At 34.8% G+C, this 22,174-nt stretch overlaps 1 protein-coding gene across 1 annotated transcript; it reads right to left on the bottom strand.

The window, feature by feature from the left end:
* Window positions 1-7,389: 7,389 nt before the first annotated feature.
* Window positions 7,390-20,625, bottom strand: LOC148845868 (guanosine nucleotide diphosphate dissociation inhibitor 2-like). Its single transcript, XM_088955312.1, has 13 exons — window positions 20,211-20,625; window positions 18,726-18,788; window positions 18,540-18,623; window positions 18,316-18,423; window positions 17,485-17,657; window positions 16,789-16,900; window positions 16,595-16,675; window positions 16,422-16,484; window positions 16,185-16,286; window positions 12,834-12,958; window positions 8,462-8,672; window positions 8,292-8,366; window positions 7,390-7,582 (listed from the first exon to the last, which is right to left on the bottom strand). Exons 1-13 carry the CDS (start codon window positions 20,295-20,297, stop codon window positions 7,532-7,534), a joined length of 1,335 nt encoding a protein of 444 aa, XP_088811438.1. The 5' UTR covers window positions 20,298-20,625; the 3' UTR covers window positions 7,390-7,531.
* Between the last annotated feature and the right edge of the window lie 1,549 nt (window positions 20,626-22,174).

The following is a 22,174-nucleotide window of genomic DNA, read 5'->3' as shown; positions in this document are numbered from 1 at the left end:
TCTTTGGGACCATATGTGTTAAATAAGATTCATTTCCATTACATGTAAATAAAATAAAATTGATTAAAAATGAAATCATTTTCTATCCAGGTATTAGGTGAACAGTCCAACCTTCTAAATTAGATAGGCCAATGTCAACCCATGATGTCATAATTAAATTGTAAAAATTTTAAAAATAGACAAAATGCAATAAATTGTAAAAATATATAAAAAATTTGTAGTGGTCACATCTATAATGTTCATTGTGCTAAAAAAGTAAATGTAATAAATAAAAGTTATTTTTATGATTGATAGACAGAGACTACAAAAATTAAGAAAAACCCATGATCACACTACCACGTCAGGTGTGGTTCAATGGTTCAATTAGCTAGGTCACTAGCTATGTTCTTGGCTAAGTCAATAGTTTTTATAGGCAAGCAACCTAGTGATAAATAGGCTTAAAATCCTAATTGGGTGATATGTCAACAAATCCAGCCAACTGATTTGATTACGAGATAAAAAAATATATATATTGATAAAAATTCAGTTAGAAATACATTTTCCTCTTAATCAAACAAGTTAACTTATGTTGTCATAAATTAAATAATAAAAGATAAAAATATAGAAATGTTATAAAATTTTTAAAAAATTTCAGCATATATTTAATATTATATATCATCATAGTAAAAAAGAAATGTGTAAAAATGGGAATTATTAATATTTACAATGTAATGGATGAAATACAAATAAAAAATAGAAAACAAAACTAATGTCTTATTAACTATCCATTGAGCTGGTCAAATAAGTCAATAGTTCAACCAATAATGTCAAATGGTTGTTGACCAAACCAATATTATTTTTCCATTTTTATTTTTGCAACAAATTAATTTGAATAGAAACATGCTCGAGAAAATTGCCCAAATGACAGGCCAATATCAATTTGACTATTCAATTCAATTGCTATATGAAAATATTGCTATAAGCTACAAATCTAAAGATTTAAAGCTAGGTCTTTAGATTGGAAGCCAATATATCAACCAACAACAATGTTGTGATTATTTATCTTCATTACATGGATTTTCATAACAATATTGAGATTATTATCATTTGAAACTAGTGAATGACCCTGTACTAAGTACGGGGAATCAGTAATGTTAAATTTATATTATGGAATCAATAATGTTAAATTTATATTTATTCCTATTTTAAATAATTATTAAAATTCCAAGAAACATTTATTTCAAAAAATAACTTTTCAATAATTATTAGAATATTGATTGAAAATGGATTGAATGGTTGTGGATAACCACTTTTGCATTTTTTGCATTTTTTTTAGCTAGCAATGGATTGAAAATGGTGGTAGTGTGTTGAGGAATTTAGCTGCAGCTTCTCAAAAAATGCTACATGTCTAGCTTTCCAAAAAAAATGAGAAGGCCATGTGTCTGAATGGTGGGAAACTGTAGCCTAATAGTGGGTTGTGGGCTTTAGCAGGAATTTCTCAGAAATTGCCATGTATCTAACTTTCTAGAAAATGAGAAGGCCACTTCTCTAAATGGTGGTAGTGGGCTGTGGGTTTTAACAACTTCTAAAATGACATGTATCTAAATTTGAAAAAACTGCATGTCTGAATGGTGGGGGAAAGCCTTCATATATATATATATATTAGAATGCCCCATGCAAAGCACATGCACATTAATTACGTAATATGATTCAATTACAAAGTCACTATATTTAAAAAAAAAAAACACATACAACTATAATTGAAGATTCTCAGTCAAACCGAAACATATAATAATAAAAAAGAAAAAAAAAGTCAAAATGTCAAGTAAATGGCATATTTAAAGTCTCTTATATAATTTTCTCCTATTTAATTAATACAATTCCTTGCTAATATATATATATATATATATATATATATGTGTGTGTGTGTGTGTGTTTATTTGATCCTTAAATGTGTTTATACATTTTCTAACAATTGTTTGAAGACTTATTAACTAATTCCATTTTTCCAAAATCTTTACTGACTTTTTCTGTTTTCTGTTTGTAAAAAAGGGTAAATTATTTATACCTCCCCTGACGTTTCTAGCAAATACTTAAACCACCCTTAACCTTTAATTGCTACAAAAACATCGCCTAACCTTTGGAGTAAACTATACCAACTAGCCCCTGTTGCTAATTCCACGTTAGAAAATTAATAGAAACATAGCTTCTGTTGTCTTAAGATTTTTGAAAACACCTAAATTGCCCATAGACCATTCTTGTTATTCATTTTTCTTGTATTGAAATACCCTTTTAGTGGTTTAGGTATCACCCATTAATAATTTCCGTAATTATGGGTAATTTACATTGGTTTTTGGTATTTATTGGAAAATTTTAGTTTAGTGATGATTTTATAAACTAATTTTCATGTTTTTGTTAATTTAATTTAGTGAATGTTAATTTAAATAAAAAATTAATTTACTGAATTTGTTATATTTTCAGTAATTAATTATTCATAAACTCAGAATTTTTTGAAAATAAATTATTAATATCAATAAATTTTGATAAAATTATTCATATCAATTCAATTTAACCATAAATTTTTGAAAAGTGACTTACTCATATCAATATTTGTATTAAGGAGTTTTAAGATATTCAAGTTTTTCCTTCCTTTTTTATTATTATTTTTTTCTATACAAATAACAATAAATAGAGTGTTTTTATTAATTCAATAGTTTTAAACATCCATGCCAAAGTGTCAATTGGTTGGTTGGTTGGTAAGGTCTCCTGCTGGTTGTTGCAAAGACTTAGGATCAAATCCAACTTACACCAGGGCTGGGGACTTTATGGATTGGGGGATGATCCCCTAAATTGTGTAGCCCCAAGGAGCAGGTCCCCACTACTTTCATTGTAAACAAATGAGAGTTTGGTTGATATATCCAACAGCACTTCTCCATTAGACCTGTTCATGGGCCGGGCTTCGGGCCTTACATTATGTCAGGCTTGGGCTTCGAGTCGGGCCACATTCAAAATTTGGCAAAAGCCAAGCCCGAGCCCAGCCCATGAACAAGTCTATTCTCCATCAATTACAACATAGTTCTAAATGAGTTCATCTTTTATGCTCTCATTTCTAAAGAATAGTGGAAAGGTGCACACTACAAGTGTTCTTTTCTCTTTTTTTCCCCAACTGAGACAATGGGATTTGATCCCAAGTCACTATTCCAATGAGTCAAAGATCCTACCAACTAAGCCATCATCAATTGGTATACTCGAGAATGAAAGATGTTGGTTATTACTCGAAGATAGCTGTTGTTGAGGTAGAGCTCTTAGATATTGGAGAGAGTAGAACCAGTAGAGGTGGGTACGTATCTTGCTAGAAAATGAATTTCACAAAAAGAGCAAGTTGGCAAAGGAGAGTTAAGTTGGAAAATGAGTTTGGGATGGACCCAAAAAAGAAATTGTTGGCGAGGTCTTCGTCTCTGATTTCAATGACTCCATTGATGCTGGTGACATCATCATTCTTGTCTTTTCCCAATGTGGGTTCCGTTACATGAATCTTATTTTGCCAATCCGTTTTATTTAAAGTTACATTCATTGTTAAATTATTAGTGCTTAAGCTTTAAATCATTTTTTACTATTTCTATCCATGTATTTTTTTTAATTGGCGCAATTGGTGGTCTTATATGCGTGTGCCCAAACCATCTTAGTCTATTCTCTCTTATTTTATCACCTATTAAAGCTATTCCTAAGTTTTTATGGATAATGTCATTTCTAATTCTATCATTTTTAGTTTTTCCACTCATCTATCTTAACACTTGCATATCTTAGTCTATTCTCTCTTATTTTATCACTGACCTAATCCAATATACTTTGGAGTTAGGGACGGGGAATCCTCGAATTTTCTTGCCTCATCCTCAATGTTAGGTGAATTCAGCGCAAGGCACCCACTTCTCATCAAGGATGGGAAATCCTCGAATTTTCCTCGCCCCATTCCTAGTTTCATGCGGGTTCAGCCATATGGTAAATTTTTAAAAGTACACCAAATTGTCTTTAATTTTCAAAAATGTAATTTTATGAAAATTTTAGAAAATTTATTACATTTTTGTAATTTTGAAATTTTAATCAAATTTATTTTTAAATTGTTATTAAATAATTTATTTTCGTTTTACATGGTTTACTTAGGGAATTACATTAATTTATCTTATATTTTTTAATATAAACTAATCAATAATTTCATTTTTCCAATATTATACTAATTTATCTTAATAATTTGTGTAATTATTGGTTTAAATTACAGCTTTCCCTTTTTCATACTTATTTTTCTTTAATAATTTTCAATAATTTACAATGAAAATTATATAATTTTTCAATAGTTTTCCAAAATCTATCATATGTAATAAATTTTCCTAAAACTTCCAAAATATTCTAATAATTTTAAATAATTATTTAAATAAACTTTCAAAAACTTTCCAAATGTACAATATTATATCTTTTAATTTCCAAAATGTTATTTTTCAAAAATGTAGTTTTATGAAAATTTTATTAGATTTGTGTAATTATGGAGATTTATTGAAAATTATTTTAAATTGTTATTAAATATTTGTTTTTATTAAGTAGTTTACTAACAAAATTACCCTAATTTATCTTTTATTTTCCAATATAAATTGATTAATAATTTCATTTTCCAACTTTATAATATTTTATTCCCTCATCTGCATTCGTTTATTAACTATAATAATATAATAATAGAAATAACAAAAACTTTATACGTTTTGATAATTGTTAAATATAATTATCAATTTTATAGAAATTAGTTAAAGAGTTCAATTTCTATAAAATGTTACTGGTTAGCTTGAATATAACAATATTTACCCAAAATACTTTAAATAGTCATGACGAGTTAATTAATAACTGTATATATAATTCCTTTTTGTATTTTACTGACCATATTTAATAACACTTGGTAGTAAGACTATTTAATACTCATTGAATATGGGTTGGATTAAATATTAATCATATTTAACTATTTATTAATTAATATAAATATTTTAAATGAGAGAGAGTGGATATAGATTAGGGGTAGAAATTTTAGGTATTGATTGGGGAGTGGGGTAACATGATAGGTTTCTAATGGCTAAGGTTGCAACTTGGGCCGGGTTGGCCCGAACCTAACCTGAAAAGGTTGGGTTGGGTTGTTCAGGTTAGGGTTAGGGTTGAAATTCATGAACCTGACTTTACTTCGGGTTGGGTTAGGGTTGACCCCTTAGCCAACCCAACTCTATAGTACATGTCATATATAAATATATGTTATATGTAATATATAGCATACATTGGTTTGTTTAGATACATGATATTTGTATAGCCCCCACCACATAGTCTCATGTATTTCTTTTAAGATAATCACTTCACTTAATCCTAATCAGAAAGGCTAAAACCTTAATAACATTATTTTATGTTTTTTGAAAATTTTATTCTTTATCTCCTCTATGTTGTTTGCCACCCAAGAAAAATCTATCATAAGTCATAATTCATAATAAACAATAGTCATTTCTAACACTTGTTTTTCTGAACTTTGTACTAAAAGGACAAAAAAAAACGTCAACAAACAAATACTAATCAAACATAAGATAAATATATGTAGTGAAAGTTGAGTTAAGATTTAAAATCGAGAAATTCTATGAGGTTTTAAAGGATGGGAAGAACCCAACTTTACCTGAAATTGACTCCAGGTTGGATTGGGTTGGATTAGGGTTGAAGGAACTTAGTTAGGGTTAGGGTTGGGGTTTAGAACTTAGGGTTGGGCTAGGGTTGGCCTCAACGCAACCTAACCCGGCCCAACTTGCAGCCTTGCTAATGACTTATAGGAGTTATCTTAGTAGAGAGATTCTAAGAATATTTTAGGTAGTTTGGTTGGGAATAGTGACATGGCTTAATGGGAGTGGTGGGAAGGAGAGAGGAGAGAGAGTCAAGGAGAATGCAAGGTGGGGGTAATGGAGAAAGGAGAAGCATGCTAACATGGACCGTCTATAGATAAATAGATAGATAAATAGATATGAGAAAATTAGGGCTTATTTGGTTTGGAGGAATAGGGGTCTAGAATTAAAATCGAAATGGCCCATTCTGATTCCAAGTGTTTGGTTGTACAGAATCAAAATCTTATTCTCATTCCTAGTGAAATGGCATTCCCCCATGGATGGTCATTCCCTCCCCCTCCCTTAGGAATGAGATCCCATAACATAGCTTATTTCAATTCTCATTTGAACCAAACAAGCTATAAGAATAGACCATTCCGATTAAGATTCCATATGCTACTTCAGTCTTTTACAACAGTAAAAGAAACCATCACTAAGGAGTCTGAATCTCTTGCATTCCAACGCCCTACCAACATGATCCGACTGCACATCTCATCTCATACATAGTAACTCCCACTTTTATGGTGGGTCCCAATCTCATGGTGAGGCATGTGGTGTTAGATCATGTTGGTAGCATGTTGGAACTCATTTCGTCACATATCTACCCATATCAGCCGATACACCCCTACAGGGGGGTGTTTTGGGTCGACGAGTGATTCAGGAGGTAGACTAGCCTTAGACCAGCCCCTCTGAACCAGATTCAAAAAAATAAAAAACAAAAAAAATGAAAAACAATACCGATACAAGCAGATACACCAGCAACCTTGCTCATGTATGCATTCTTTTAATTGAGACACACTCATATATGACGTAACAATACATTTCTCATAAATTCGTATTGATCAACCCAAAATGCAACGGCAAAGCAGGCACAAGTGTGATCCAAACACCCCTAAGTTATGAGTTGCATGGTTTTCAAAACTGGACCGGACCAGGCAGTCGAACCAGGTACCGGTCACCTGACCGATTCCGTTTTCCTCCAAAACCACTTTTTCCCCCAAAACCATTGATTTTAGTCAACAAACCACTGAACCGGCCAGTTAACCGTTCAAACCATTCAAACGGTTTTGACTGTTTTCCAATTTTTTAATTTTTTATTTTTTTATCAGAATGGGCCGGCCATTCAGGTCAAATGGTTGGACCATTTGAACCGATAACCAGACCCCTGACCGGTTCGTTTTTTTAAACCATGATGAGTTGAGTTGTGACATGATCTACGAGACTGAAGTGAAATGATCACGCAGCATCAAAATAGGGACTTGCCCTATAATGACTGCTTTACACCTAGTTATTATGTAGTCAAAATTGAATAGTTGCTGTGTAGTTTGAGAGGCTTAGCCCTGTAAAGTTTTCCTTCCTGCTCCCCTCACCCACCTACTTTCTTCAGCCATCTCGTTTTGGGTAGTTTATTTTGTGCCCATCATTGGACCCAGGATGAATGGATTACCCTGTGATAAATGCATGCCTGTGCAAGGAGACGTCCACCAGAAACCAGCAAGCACAGAAATATACCACATGATTGAATCTGAAGATGATCTATAATGGAAGGAACAGAATAAGAGAACTTAAATCACTTCAGTATAGCACATTCTCCAGCAAGACAACCTTACAAAGATTATATCAGAAACACGTCATTTATGCCCAAAAAATGAACAAATTCATCATTCTTCTGCAGCACTGGCAGCACTTAAATCCACACCGAGGTCCAAAACCTGCTCAAACGAATCTTGTTAGCTGCATATACTGCGGTTTCACAGTGGATTTTCAGTCAACAATACAGGAATTACACGATCCTAAATAATAAATACAGGTCCACAGGTCCAACCCCCCCCCCCAATCACAACCATGCTCCCACGTGTAAGATCACAGGCCGTAGGTAATTTAACAGCCAAACTAACATTTAACAGCCAATTAGTTTCAAGCTTCATACACCTCATCTTGCTTTAGCCATAGCTACAAACAGCAACTATGAGCAGTAATAATTTAAGCCTAACCCCAATTAAGACCATATGGAATAAAGGATATTTCAAATTTGAACTGCCCAGCTCCAGTTGAGTTAGGGCCTTAAGGATTGATCATTTGAAGGTGCCAACTGGCTCAGTTGTAAGGTCTCCGGTTGGTTGTAGCAAAGATTTGGGATCAATTCCCATCTTCACCCAGGTATGTGTGATGGGCTACCCCCCCACACTCCAAAATTGTGTAGCCAATGAAGCCAAAAATAAAGGGTTGATCCTTCGGTCAATGACATTGTGCTTGAATAGGCCCCAATCCAAAACCAACCAACTCGAATCATCATCATAAATTCCTGTCTATTGCCCAATGGTGATCAAGACCCACAACAGAAATCATCAAAATCATTTTACTTATTGGACGGACCAATTCATCACCACATGAGAAACACCCATCAATTAAAACTCGTACCTTCCCAGTAATCATTGTATACATGTTGAGAACATCCATGACAGTTGATTCGAAGTGTGTTGTTGCATCATAACTCTGTTCAATCATCAAAAAAGAATAGATGGTACAAAAGACTGTTACTAACTGCTGTATTAGTCAAAGATGGTCAAGATTCATCATAAGATTCTCACCGTGGATATAAAACAATTATCCAAATAAGGTTCATTGACAGGTTCATATCTATCATAGACATCAAAGAATATCTCATCCACAGGCCCTAGAAGGTCGATTCCTGGCTTAAGTTCAACCTCTGGCTGGTTGGTTTCTGCTTCTGTTGTGACAAATGCTATGAATTTACCCTTAGGGGCAACATTGTGTGCATAAGAACAACAGAAAAGATACCTGTTCAATCATAAAGGCAATTCTTGGAATCAATATAAAAAATCATTTTTCAAATGGCAAGATTCAACAATGTCAGTCTTTTGATTTTACAGAAAAGACCACACTTTAGTTAATTATGAATAGGAAAGCTATTCTCATCTTTCCTACCCTATTGTTATATGGCTTAGAGTACCAATAAATATCTCAAATATGAACCGCATTATACCAAGGTACACACAAGTAACTACACTGTTCCCAAGAAACTTGTTTTATTGAGAGTGTGTTTCCAGATTTATCAAAAAACAAGTTGCGAGTGTTCCCAGATACATTTGAGATGCAAGCTTCCTGATTCTCCTGACGTTTGAGACTTAGGAAACACCTGACATGATTAGCCTACTCTCATCATGCCTTAAGTCAGTGATCTGTGCCTCTCCTTGATGCCATGTGGCTTTGAAGAGATTTCTTTAAAAAAAAAAAAAAAGACAAGCCAAATAGGGATATATAAGGTTTTCATGGATGGTTTAATAAAATTAAAATTAATAATTATACAGTATGCATTTATCTATTAGTACTAATTTACTTCATCAAACAATAGAAGTGTATTATAAAATAAATCCATGTATCTTTGTATACTTGCCAGTAGACATGTTAGGATCATGGTTTAAAAGACAAAAACATCAATATGCATATTACCATGTCATAATACATACAAAGCGCCCTTGAGCAATAAGACAAAAACTACAGCATGAATATCCTGGGAGTAATACACTTAGTGCTAACAGACACATGAATTAAGTTTTGAACATAAATGGATAAAAGATCAGCCAATTTACAGTTCTATTTGAGTAGACAAGCAAAGAATTGGGAGGTGAGGAGTTTTTTTTTCTTTTTTTTTTTATAAGTAAAAGAGAAATTTATTAAAAGAAAAAAGAGGCTGATTACAAACAACAAGGTGTTAAAGACAATGCCCATCCCAACAACTAAAACAACATGATACACCAAACAAAAAAAACACTCACATCAACCATCCCATAATCACCTCCCAAAAAATTCTTTACTCTGAGATCATAGAGAAAAAATAAGAAACCCTCTCAAAAGCACATTTATCCTCCCTTTCAAACACTTCTTCCCACCTGTCTCCTTCCTCATTCAACACCTCTCTTCCTTCCCCTACTTGTAAGTGCCATCATGTTAGTGGTATACACCACCCATGCATATGGAAGATAAGAGGAGGCCAACGGTTAACACAAGAGGCATTTTCTCAGTGAAATTCATTCCCCTTTCCCTTAAGGAAGAAGAGGAAAGCATTATTGCTGAATAGTTCATTTTGCAGTCCCCAGATCCCTTTAAAAATGGCAACTTTTAATGTGGACAAAACACTCGCCATCAATCACTATATATTCTACAACCTACAAGCTCAGAATGAACACACTATCATGGGATGCAGTCTCACGTATTGGATGTTTTGGGATAAAATAAGTAACTCCAGGAAGCCTAAAGGACTTAATCATTACTTAACTAATGAAGGGCTTCAGTGGGAATCATGACCATTGGAATCTAATGCTCTTGAAGTGAACTCAACACCTTTTTTTGAGAATCTAGTACTGTTTAAGAAGTGAAACCTTTCACATAAAAAAAATAAAAAAAAAACCATAAAATCCACACATCTTTGAGAAGAAAAAATGAACAGAAGAAGCTACCACAACCAAAGCTTTCAGTTTATTATGCTTTTGGACTTGAATTTTGATCAACATTAGGTTTTTCAGATTCTCCTGCTTTAAATTTGAACGGACAGTTGATCTTCAATACTTTTTTAGTTTATAGATTTTGGCAAGCCTTTTGCAAAGCTGAGTATAACTGTTGACCGGCCATATGTATACAAAGTTAAAAACTATGACCTTTTACTCAAAAAGGAATAATGCTTTTTATTGGTATAAACGGAATATCATTTTACTTAACAAATGAAATATCCTTGGTAAGCTTTTAATGAAAACCAAAAGTTCTAAATGAAAAAGGTGACAATTCTCCTGAAGTATAGATGATTAAGCCTTAGCAAACAGATTCATAACTGTTTGGCTAATCTAGCACACCCAGACCTGCATTATTTTCTGTAGGAGTGCAACTTGGAACAGGCCTAGGTTGAGCATTTGTTAAAATTTTAAAAGAAACAGCCCAAGGATGCAAGCCAAATGAATAATAAATGTCAAATCAGTTACTAGATTTGCACCCCATTTTTCTGGAAGATACAACCTTGGTTTGTAGAAATGTTTAGTAACACTAATCATTACTCTATATCCTGCAGTTTGCACACCATTTATTTTCTATTCTTTCTGTTTGTGTGACTGTTTTGATTAGATTGACAATTCCTTTACCAGTTGCCTCTTGCCTCTTTTTTATTTGGAAATATAATGACTGAATGAGTGACTAACATTCAGAATCAGAAAGGTAGTAGCGTGTCCAACCACCAGATTACCAATATTTTTCTTTTTAGGAGAAATTTTCCAACAATTTCTGTGAAATTGTAAAAAATATCATCACTATTTTGAAATTTTGAATGTTCATTTAACTTGTCAATGGTTTTTAAAATATTCCCAATATATCTGCAATATATTTGTTGACATGATAGAGAAAAAATTTAAACCATGTAGATATATCTGCAATATATCTGCAATATTCCCAAAACTTTTACAACTTACATTGATATTGTTAGCCATAGTTGCAACAGCAACTTTTAGAGTTTAAACAATTTAAACCATGTAGAACTCAAGCCTATAAGTCCATAACATTGTGTTTACAAGACAATAGCTAAGAGGATTTTATTTCTTTTAGAATTTGGATTTGCATATTGCCATGTCATATATTAAAATTTTCTTTTGCCCCTTTTTCTTTAGTGGTGCCTATGTTGTTTCAGTACTAACTTATCGTTGTCCTGGACATACCTATGTTTTTTTTTTTTTATTGGAAACAGTAACTTCATTAAATAACTTTAAAATAACTTTCCAGATTTAAGTGCAGCTGTCAACCCTTAAGTAGGTGTTGAGCCCCAGTGATATTTCTTACAAAACTGCCCAGAACATACTCTCCCTCACAGTCCCTTGTTTAGCCAACGTGTCAGCTAAACCATTAGCTGATCTCCTTGTCCATTTGAAGCATGCACCGATCTCCCTTGCTGTATTGTGGATTTCTCTTATGGGCTGTCTATAAATCCTATGTTTTCTGGTGTGTCTTATTTCTTCATCACAGGCTTCACAGCTTTGCCTCCTTTTTTCGGTTCATTGGGTTACACAACGGGTGGTAGCCCACCCCCCAACCCCTGGTGGCAGTGGGATTCAATCCGTCTCTGCTGGAACAAGCCAGCTTTGCCTCTTTTACAGAAAACTATGAACTGAATTCTTTGTGTATTTTTTTGTTGTTTCGCAAGGAAAGCATTTGAAATGTTTGAGAGGAACAACAAAGAAGAGATGATGAAGAAGCTTTGTGCAGGGGAAGGACAAGAGGCATGGAACGAGGAAGAAGACAGTTTGAAGCATTTGAAGGGGAAGACTGATATGTTTTGAGTTAGGGAGGTTATCTGCTTTTGCTTTTGTCTATCAGAGTGTTTGTTGTTTGTTTCTTTTTACGGATCTGTGAGTTGGTTGTTGTTGTTCGGTTGCTTTCTTCTCTCAGGTGATTTCTTATAACCTTCCTATTGTACTCTCTTTTTTTTTTTTTTAATTTATCCTTTTCTTCCAAAAAAAAAAAAAAGAATCATGCTCCTGTATTGCCTTTTCCCCTTCTTTTGGTTGCTATGGTTATGTGTTGATTTTTTTATTTGTAACAGTGAAAACTTTATTAGTTACAAATGATATACAATAACTGTGTGGCAAGCACCCCAAAAGATGGCCTAGCTCCCACCAGACTCCCTTCTGATTATTTTTTACAAAATTCCAATTTTCAGAAATGTATTTCTTTTTCCCCTACTCTTTTTTGTGGTTATAGTTATCTTTATAACCACACCAATTTTTTTATCAGCATTAGAATCACATCAGTTCTATCCCTATTTTGTCCAAATCAGTCAAGTAAATTTCCAAAGATGAGTGGTATTCATCAATGGTACTACAAAGCAAACTCACACATGTTTTGATATACCTCTTTATCATTGCAACAGATAAAGACACACATAAACAGAGAGAGGGAGCTCACATGTCAGATCTGCGGCCCAGCTGCTCCTGTGGCAGGATGACCTGCACTGAGTGACAATCATTGGTATTTGGGATGGGATGGCTCATAATACATATTGCCCTGGCAACCTTCCCAACCTTCCTAACCTGTTCCATCATTCAAAATATCTGTTAGGCATGGTTTACCAATAATAATCAATTTATTAGAAAAGGAAAAATGAAAGATAATGAATGCATCAGAGGAAAGCTCAAATCCTCAATATACAAGTACAAAACCAAAGTAGGTACAAGAACAGAACCACAAGCCCCAGTAGAAGAATAACAAAGAGAAATACAATAAAAGACCATCAACCTGGAACAGCAGCAGTCCCAGAACAAATCAAACCTCTAAACCCCTCTTCCTATCCATCCACCAAACAATTAGGTGGCCCTCGGATCCATCTGAATGAACTGTTTACAGTAGAGGCCAAGAAGCAAGCTTCTCTGATGTCATGATCGAAGGACCATGGATCAATCGAATAACCAAGCACAATCATTTTTTATTTCTTTGTCTTCGAAAATAATTAACATAGGCATGGCCATACACCTAGCACAGATTTATGAACTGAAAAGAAAAGCACTACTAATCCGCACTCTAATTGATCCAAATGTGAACACAACATAGGAGCCCCACAGGGCTGCAAACAGATTTGATCGAATTTGGATAGGAGCATATCCAAAGCCAATCCGATAAGAATCCGGGATATCTGACTTCAATTTGACACCCAACAGATATGTAAAACATAGATCTGAATTCAACTCCTTTACATATCTTGATATCTGGTTCAATTCCTGCCTTGTAGAAGGTATGTTTCTTTCTTTCCTTTTTTTTTTTTAATCGGCAACACAGAAGAGATTTTTTTTTATCAGAAAAAAGATTTTATTAATAACAGAGAAACAACACAGAAGAGATTTCATTAATTAGAAAAATCAGGTTAGAACAAGTTGTGAAAAGAAAAAACCAGCTTTAGAAGCTGACCCAAGCCAAGAGTACATTTGAGCCCAAAACATGTGTATTTTATGTACCCCTTGCTTGGCTAAGCTATATGCCAAACTGTTGGCAGTTCTCCTCACCAATCTCACTCGGATTGACATGTTCTTTAATAGCCATTTAAATATCTGTATGTTTCTTTTTTTCTTTCTTTCTTTAAGGAGGCTACATTGCAAGAATGTTTTGGCACTTTTAGCTGATAAGGTTCTACAAGGTCTCAGGTTGATTAAATCCATAAACATGCAGAATATTCTCATAGAGGAAGATTAAAAAGCAGTAATTGGGCTGAAGAATGAGGAAACAGGAGTTTGGAGATTCAGTTGTGTCATGAGGGAGGTATGGCCATATGGGCCCTGGCTGCAGGGCTGAGATGGTTCCTCTCATGGACTCCCAAGTCTGCCAACAGCTTGGCTGATAGATTAACCAAGTTAGGGGTGAACAGAAGTGAACAATTTAGGGGAATTATAAAGTAAGTTGTAAAGGGATATTGTAATATAAGAAGGCTAGCCGAGGGTAGCTCTCTTAGTGGGATGCTCTGTGATGTTCGTATCTTATTTATTTGATTAATAAATTGAGTCAGATATAGATCAAAAAATCTTGACTGATTTTGATTTACTGAATAATGCAGGTGAAGGCTTAAGGAAGAAGAAAAGAAACCATTCGGTGATTTTCCAGTAACCAAGAAAGGTTCTAGGAAAAGCAGCTTAATGGGACCTCCACAGCACCTATTGGGTGCTGGGCCCATTAATGTTTACATGGAGGTGTGGCATGAGACACTTCACTGCCTAGGGGCGTAACTGCATAAGGCATAGTTCAGAACATAAGAGGCATAAGCCTCTTTAAGAGGAGGGGGATGAGGAGGAAGAAGAGGAAGGAGGATCTCATCCTTTTTTTTTTTTTTTTTTATGAAAGATGCCTTGTATTGAGAAGAATGGAAATACATAACACTAGCTGAAAGAGGGGGTATTGTCAAAGTTGAGGTGCATTAAAAGGGTGTTGGGGATTTGGGGGAGGCGAGCAAAGGGGGTCTGGGGCAGAGCCCTCAACCCAAATGTCTTTTCTTTCGCTTTCCTTCCCTTCCCTTTTCTTTTCTTTCCCTTCTCTTTCCTTCCCTTCCCTTTCCTTTTTCTTTCTTCCATTTTTTCTTTCATTCTGCCTTTTACGCATGAGGCATGTGAGGCGTACACCTCTAGAACACCTCATGCAAAAGGCATACGAGGCATGCACCTCATGGACCTGAAGCATATGCCTAAGTGGCATCAGTGCCTTTAGCCTTAGGGTGTTTTAGCCTTTTGGGGGTGCCTCACTGGAGGAGCGCTTCCAAGAGTACACCTCCCACACCTTTTAAAAACATTGGGCCCATAACCCTGATATATTTCTAGGAGTCAAGATTCAAACCATTGTAAACCGTCAACCCATCACACAGAAGCAAACCTGTTAGAAGCCAAAAACCCATTGACTTGGTCAACAAACTGTCAACCCATCCGATTAAACCAGTGAACCGTTCAACCCACTTCATAGTCCACACTCCATACTAATTTATATTTATATTTTTAATCTATAATTTTAAGCAATGACCAACACCAAACCAGTTGAGTAAATAGTTGGTCAAAATAAAAGAGAGAAAGAGAGAGAGAGCACTTACTGCCGACAACACTGCTGATAGGCGGTGAAAGCTGCAGTGGTCTGGTAGTCCCATCTAAGGGACAGATCTGCTTTAGCGGGTTAACCCTTTCAATCTGGATGGTCAAACTGATGAACCATCACTGGTCCAAATGATACTCTGTTTTCTTGTTTTTTGGATCTAGAGAGGTTTTTCGCTAATTTATAGTTCCAGATTTATGGAGATATTTTAATTTTAAATTATCTGAATTTCAAATCTAAAACCCAATTTTTTGCCCATAGTCCAGACTCCAGATAAAGTCCCTTCTTGCCTTACACATACAGATCTGCAGGGCACTTCCTCCCTGTCCTACATCACTAAACCTTCTTATTGTAATCTCTAGAATGATGTCATTTTCCCCATCTGATGAAGGTGCCTAGATGTACATTTTTTACATGAGCCGTACTGCTTATATCTTGCAATGTTTTGTTTATGGGCCTGTCCTATATAACTAAATTTTCTCACTGTAATTGCTGGAATGATATCATTTTTCCCTTGATGAAAGTGTCCACATGTACATATTTTACATTAGCCATACAGCTTAAATCTAGCAATTTTTGTGTAAAGACTGTCTTCCTCTTTTTAGTTTTGGCATATTAAAACAATTAATGTATTTTTTTTCTTTTGATGAGTGTAGTACAATTGGCACTTTACCCATCAAAAAAGAAAAGCATCTTTACCTTGTTGGGCAAGTACGAAGGATCACAAACAACTTTCATGCATCTAGCAGTCTCCCCTTCTGAAGTGACACCAAAAACTTTCCCTTCCTCATCAAATTCCACCTGGTAATGCAGCAATAGATTATCTTTTAAGTCAGTAATCCACATAAGCTAAGACAAGTTTTCAAGAATGCGGTCTGGAATCCACACAAGCAGAAAAAATGGGCAAAGATGGTACTAGGACTACCACAAAAATACCTTGCACTCAGGTTTGTTCAACATGTAGGTCCCACCATAAACAGCACTGAGACGTGCAAATGCCTGAGAGAAAACAAAAGGGCACCCCAATGTAAGTGAATGAAGCTTTAGTGCCATTTTAGATTTCTAGAGAAAAAAAAAAAGATTCCGAAAAGAAGAAAAGAAAAAGCAACCTGTGGGAGTTCCCCTAATCCATATAATGGATAGATGTATGGTGATCCTCCTTGAAAACGTGCAAGGGACTCCGCATAAAGCTATTACAAAATAAAATATCAAACCTTCCAGAGTAAAAAAAGAAAGGTGGAGTACTGGAATTCTCATTGTTCAAGAACTAAAAGCCAAGCTGGCTTCATTATACGGTTCATACCTTCATTCTCTTCACAGTATCTAGTGCAGGTTCATCAAGGTAGCAGTCATCTCTATGAAGTGCCAGAGAATGACCAATGACGTCTACAGTGTTGTCATCAAGACCATATTTGCTATCCAAAAAGTAATAAAAATAAAATCATAAGCAGAATGACATGAAGGTCTATAGTAGATAAAAGATATACAAGAGATGAAAAGAGGTGTTAGAGAAAATCGTAAACAATTACTATGCAAAACAAATTTCTAATGCTAACCATTAAAAAGTTAAAAAGCTAGACTTAAACAATTTATCATTAGTGCCATTTGACCACCATGTATCCAAACCAACCTAGCAATCTTTATAAAATATTTGGGATGACACTCAATCCTAGCCAGTCTTTTCCAGGTGCTCTTGCTCAACTCAATTAATGCATGGGCCAGGTTTGTACAGAAAACTTTCCAACCTGATCAGACCTTGCCTAATCCATCACAAAGACTGGACCCAGAAAATTGCGAGTTTGACTGTATTCAGTACTATGTTGTCGCTTGTCAAAAGCACCCTAAAAGAGGATGAAAGGTGAAAAAGGTTCTATTACAGCTAGCACTTCATTTCAGACCAACCAAAATTCCTTCAACTAACCAGCTTTAAGAATAAAATTAATAATAAAAATAACAGGAAAAAATAGAAAAAATGCACAAGGCTAAGATAACGACATACGCAATAAGTTCTCTTGTTGTGACTCTTGTAAGGTCCATCCCCTCGTGCGTCTTTGGATCATTTTCATCATAATCTTGGACATAGATGAAGAATTTGCGAGCACGGCGTTTTTCAAATATGCCCATCAGTGGACATTTAAGGGCTTCCATGTCAGTTGCTGGTACTTTATGAACCTATAGCAAGGATGAGAAGAAACTTGTATCAGAAAAGCTCAGTAGCAACATTAAAGGGCAATTGGATAACTTGGGCTCTGAGGTGTAGTTATGGCCTATAGACAATTAGCATGGGTCCAGATACTACAGTCCTATTTGAACACCCTAAGTAATTACCACGACTCTGAGAGTATCAACTGGTTAAAATTAGGTTAAATCTGGGCATCTGGCTAAGGGGTAGGCTTCCAAGACTTTATTATTTCTCTTATAGACCAATAGCTGTCTTGAGACCAGAAGAACCAAACTAAATTTGATAGCTTAATTTGCATTGCCATAAATGCTAAGGAGAAAAATGGACCACTGACTTGTTATTTTTCTTGCTTGGTTAAACTCTTTAAATACAATCAAACCATAAACCATGTCAAGATCCAGAATATTTAGCATTTACTAATGATGTTTAAACAAGGTTTAAATTCAGTACAAAAGTAATCAAGCAACTTAATCAACATGTCTTGTCCTTAAGGAGAAGACTAACCACTCAATTCCTGAGTATAGGTTGCATAGAAAGCTTAGGGTGCCTAATCACCTACATCACGCCTAGATTATGCAGTGACAATAACCCCCCATAGCAAAACAGTATTTTAAGCTGGAAGCTGGCAAGGATGAGGGAAAAGCATACCTTTCCTTTATTAAAAACATAGCTTCCATCCACGGCCTTAAAGTATAGATATTTTATAACATCTGTATGGATGAGAACACGAACCAGAGTACCATTTGCCATCATGAACTAGTCAAACAAAAATTATTCCAGAAGATATTAGTAAATTGTAAAATCAATAGTCAAATATAATTTAAGAAGCCATGGCACTAATTAAGAAGTTGGAAATAAGGAAAAAGCATCACCTTTGGTATCATGTCCACATTGTAATCCCTGCTAGAGCCTAAATGTGCTGGAGGCTTATCGTTTCCCCTAAACCTTTTCCAGAGCTGAAAAGAATGTCTGGAAAAGTTAACAAAAATGGATAACTCTAACATATTTCAATGAAGTTTGGTATCAGGATTTGCAAGTGATAGACAAAAAATTAAAACCTGAATGAGATTCAGTGACGTTGACTCTCCTCCGTAATAGTCATTCCTGTCCATATGCAAGACCTGGCTCATAAAACACAGAAAATAAGTGATAGAACCAACTGTTGTGACACTGTGTATCCATCAAATGACAAAATAAAATAAATTGTTGCAAATAATAAACATGATTCTTTTGTCATATAATAAATATCACATCACTAGCAAGAATGCAACAGTAATTTTACATCTAAGCGAAAAGGTACATAAATAATTAAATAAAAAGAGTGAAAATGAACATTAAATGCTGGATATTTAATACACTTAAAAAAAACATTTTGAATGTTGATAGCAAAAGCATTCCCAATTTCTTTATCCATGAGACAAGAGAAACTGGAAAAAAAATGCTTACACCATAATCACTTCTGCTAGTGCATAAACCTAAGGTATTTTCATCAAGAAAGTAAAAGGACATTTTGTAAGCTTATTAACATATGTACTAAAATTAAAGATACACTTCACCATCCTGTAGTATATGCATGTTAAATGCATACTCTCAACGTGTCTCTATTCCTAACAGTCTATACATTAGATCTTCCTCTACATGGATGTTAGTTCTATACTGATGATTGTCTACAGACATATCATTCAACATAAATCAGCAAGTTTTTTGGAGTTATTTTCCTCAGGCACCTCATATCCATGTGCAACCTGCCCTCCTAAACTGGATAATACATCGTCCACCATTTGTAAGTAAATTGGGATTAAAACTGATGGCCTTGTGGTTGTGCTGCAGAATGCCAACCAACTTAAGTACAACAACTCCATTCCTTGTCTCATGGAGAACCACAGGCAACAAGACAAATTTATTATCAACTAAAGGATCTTGTCTTGTCATTGAAATGCGGATGGATGCATAGTATTACATTTGTTATTACCTTAGCAGTACCACGGGAAAAAGGCACATTTGCTACCATAAGACATTAGATGCAGTACTACTGTAAAGTAAATATTTAGTCAAAATCAAGCATGGTGTTAATCAGACCACTAAGTCTCCACACTAAAGAAGTGACCACGAATCCAATATTTCAATCAATCACTATGGACATCTTACAGAAAGCGCGCAGATTAAATTGTCCAACAGCTCCAAGAAAACCCATACCAGACTTGATCTAGACTTGCATGAACTACCACTCAATCCATCGGAAAACAAGAGTTGCCTAATTAGAGAAAACTACTTGGATACGAAATATTTAAGCTTGTTCGGAGGATCGTGCTCTCGATTGATATGCATAGCAATAAAAGAACGCATTATCAAACACAAAAGAAGAAAATATTTTGCATGATGACATGAAGCAATTGATATGGAAATAGATCAGAAGCAAGGAGAAAAAAAAAATCAGATACCCATATCGAGATTGACTTAGAATAGTCAATCTTAAGTGCATACAAAGTGCGTGATTTGCAGTTCCTACTAATACAAAGGAACAAAAAGGGCAAAAGCAAAACCTTGAGGCCGTCAACAGAGAGAAGACCACTGAGGATACATTCTTTGAGCCCCGTTCCGAGCACTACCACATCGTACTCTTCATCCATGGCGACAGAGGCAGATCAAACCTAGTAAGGGAAGCGAAACAGACTTACAGAGAGCTGGTGGCGCGAGTAGAATAGCGGGGAATTTAGGATCGTAAAATAAAGATGAACTCCCAAGGGGAGAGAGAGAGAAAGAGAGAGAGAGAGGTGCCTTGTTGACTGAAAAGTTAAAAAATGCTGAAGTGAACCGTGAAAGAGAGTCCTTCAGACAAAGAAATTAGCAAAAGCGAGGATTAAGGAGTATTGTCTTGTTGACGAAAGTAAGGAACCTCCATCATTACACACTTCTAAAAAAAAAAAAAAGGAACTTCTCAAAAATGCCCCCATTCTTGTGTTAATTTTGCAATGCCCCGTGAATATCTCATTACCGGTTTTCGGGTTGATTGTTTGACCGTTTGGTTCAAATGTACGGTCTGTTTTAATAATAAAAATTAAAAATAACAAATAGTTAAAAATCATTAAACAAGTCAACAGTTTAATCGCTCGGGTCAATGGATCATTGACCAATTCAATGACCTTTTATCAAGGATTAAGTTTGAGGTAAAGCAGAATCGGTTGTCTAGATGATTCCCAAACTAAACGGTCTGACCTTCTGGGTCAACGACGATTCAAAAATCATGCACAATATAATCCTGAAACAGTTCGATAGGTGAGGTTAACTTTGGTTGAACCATATTGGACCTTTTTTATATAAATAGAAGAAAATTTCATTATAGGATAGAAGGTGTAAGTTAACCGGCTCTAAGAGGCCGAGGTGACGGTCTGGCTCCAAAGCTAGAGGAAAGTGGCAGTGAGAAAGATGGATGGAATAGAGAGGGAGAGGGTGAGAGAGAAAACATGGGTTCTCCATCCTCCTAATGGTTTTAATCAACATGGTGTTAATTGTCCCTATATGGGTAATGGGGCCCTATTTATACAATTTGGACTTCCATTTGTTTTTGAAATATTTTCATTTTTTTTCTTTGTCCATTTTTTTTCTTTGTGCTTAATTAATGTACATGTTTGATTATTAATATATATATATATATATATTCTATAATGCTCTTGAATATTATTATTCCAAAAAACCTCAACTCTTGAATTATTTATAAATAATTAGTGAATAATTGGTTTGACCCGGTCTAGTCTAACTTGGGTCTATGTCAGATTGGTCAAGTTAATGTACTTGTATAAATCCAGTGTCTCACATTAGCCCCCTTGCTTAACGATAGGTGATGACCATTTTTAAGCAAAAGTTGGATTATGTGTTCTAACTATTGTATTCAAGTATTAACCCCCATTTTGGGAGTGAAGTGGCAAAGCAATGCTTCCAAAATTGAATATTTTTTTGTTAAGATTAGACTCCAAAATTCTGATAAAATTTGGATCTAAAGAATTTTTGAAAGATTAGTCCCCAAAATTCTGCAGAGTTTTGTAAAAGATTAAATTCCAAATATCTAAAGAATTTTCCAAATAATTAGCCCCCTCCCCCCCAATTCTAAAGAGATTTGAAAGATTAACCCCCCAATTTTCTAAGGAATTTTGTGAAAGTCTAGCCCTTGAAATTCTAAAGAAATTTTATGAAAAAGTAGTCCCCTTGTGAGTTTTAGAGTATGCAAAACCAGTTCCTTAACTTGCAATTCATGCCAAGAATTAATATAAATCATTCTTGCTGTAGTCCGAAGTATTTTGAAACTAAACTTTGTACCCTAGCTAAAATCCAATCCAAGTGAAGTCAACAGCTAATTAATATAAATCAGCCCATAAATCCAAATAAATACTAGGCTAAAATGTGTGATTGAAAGTTTGAAATCAAAGGAAAGGATTGAACCACAAATTGAAAGGCAATTTAAAATGATGATTGCTTCCATCCATCACTTCTATGATGTGTGTTCCTCTTT

Source organism: Nelumbo lutea, chromosome 7 (genome assembly GCF_056320005.1).
Source record: "Nelumbo lutea isolate HS-2025 chromosome 7, American lotus-T2T, whole genome shotgun sequence".
Taxonomy (NCBI): Eukaryota; Viridiplantae; Streptophyta; class Magnoliopsida; order Proteales; family Nelumbonaceae; genus Nelumbo; species Nelumbo lutea.
The sequence above is the reverse complement of the archived record's forward strand: the minus strand, read 5'-3'. Positions and strand labels throughout refer to the sequence as shown.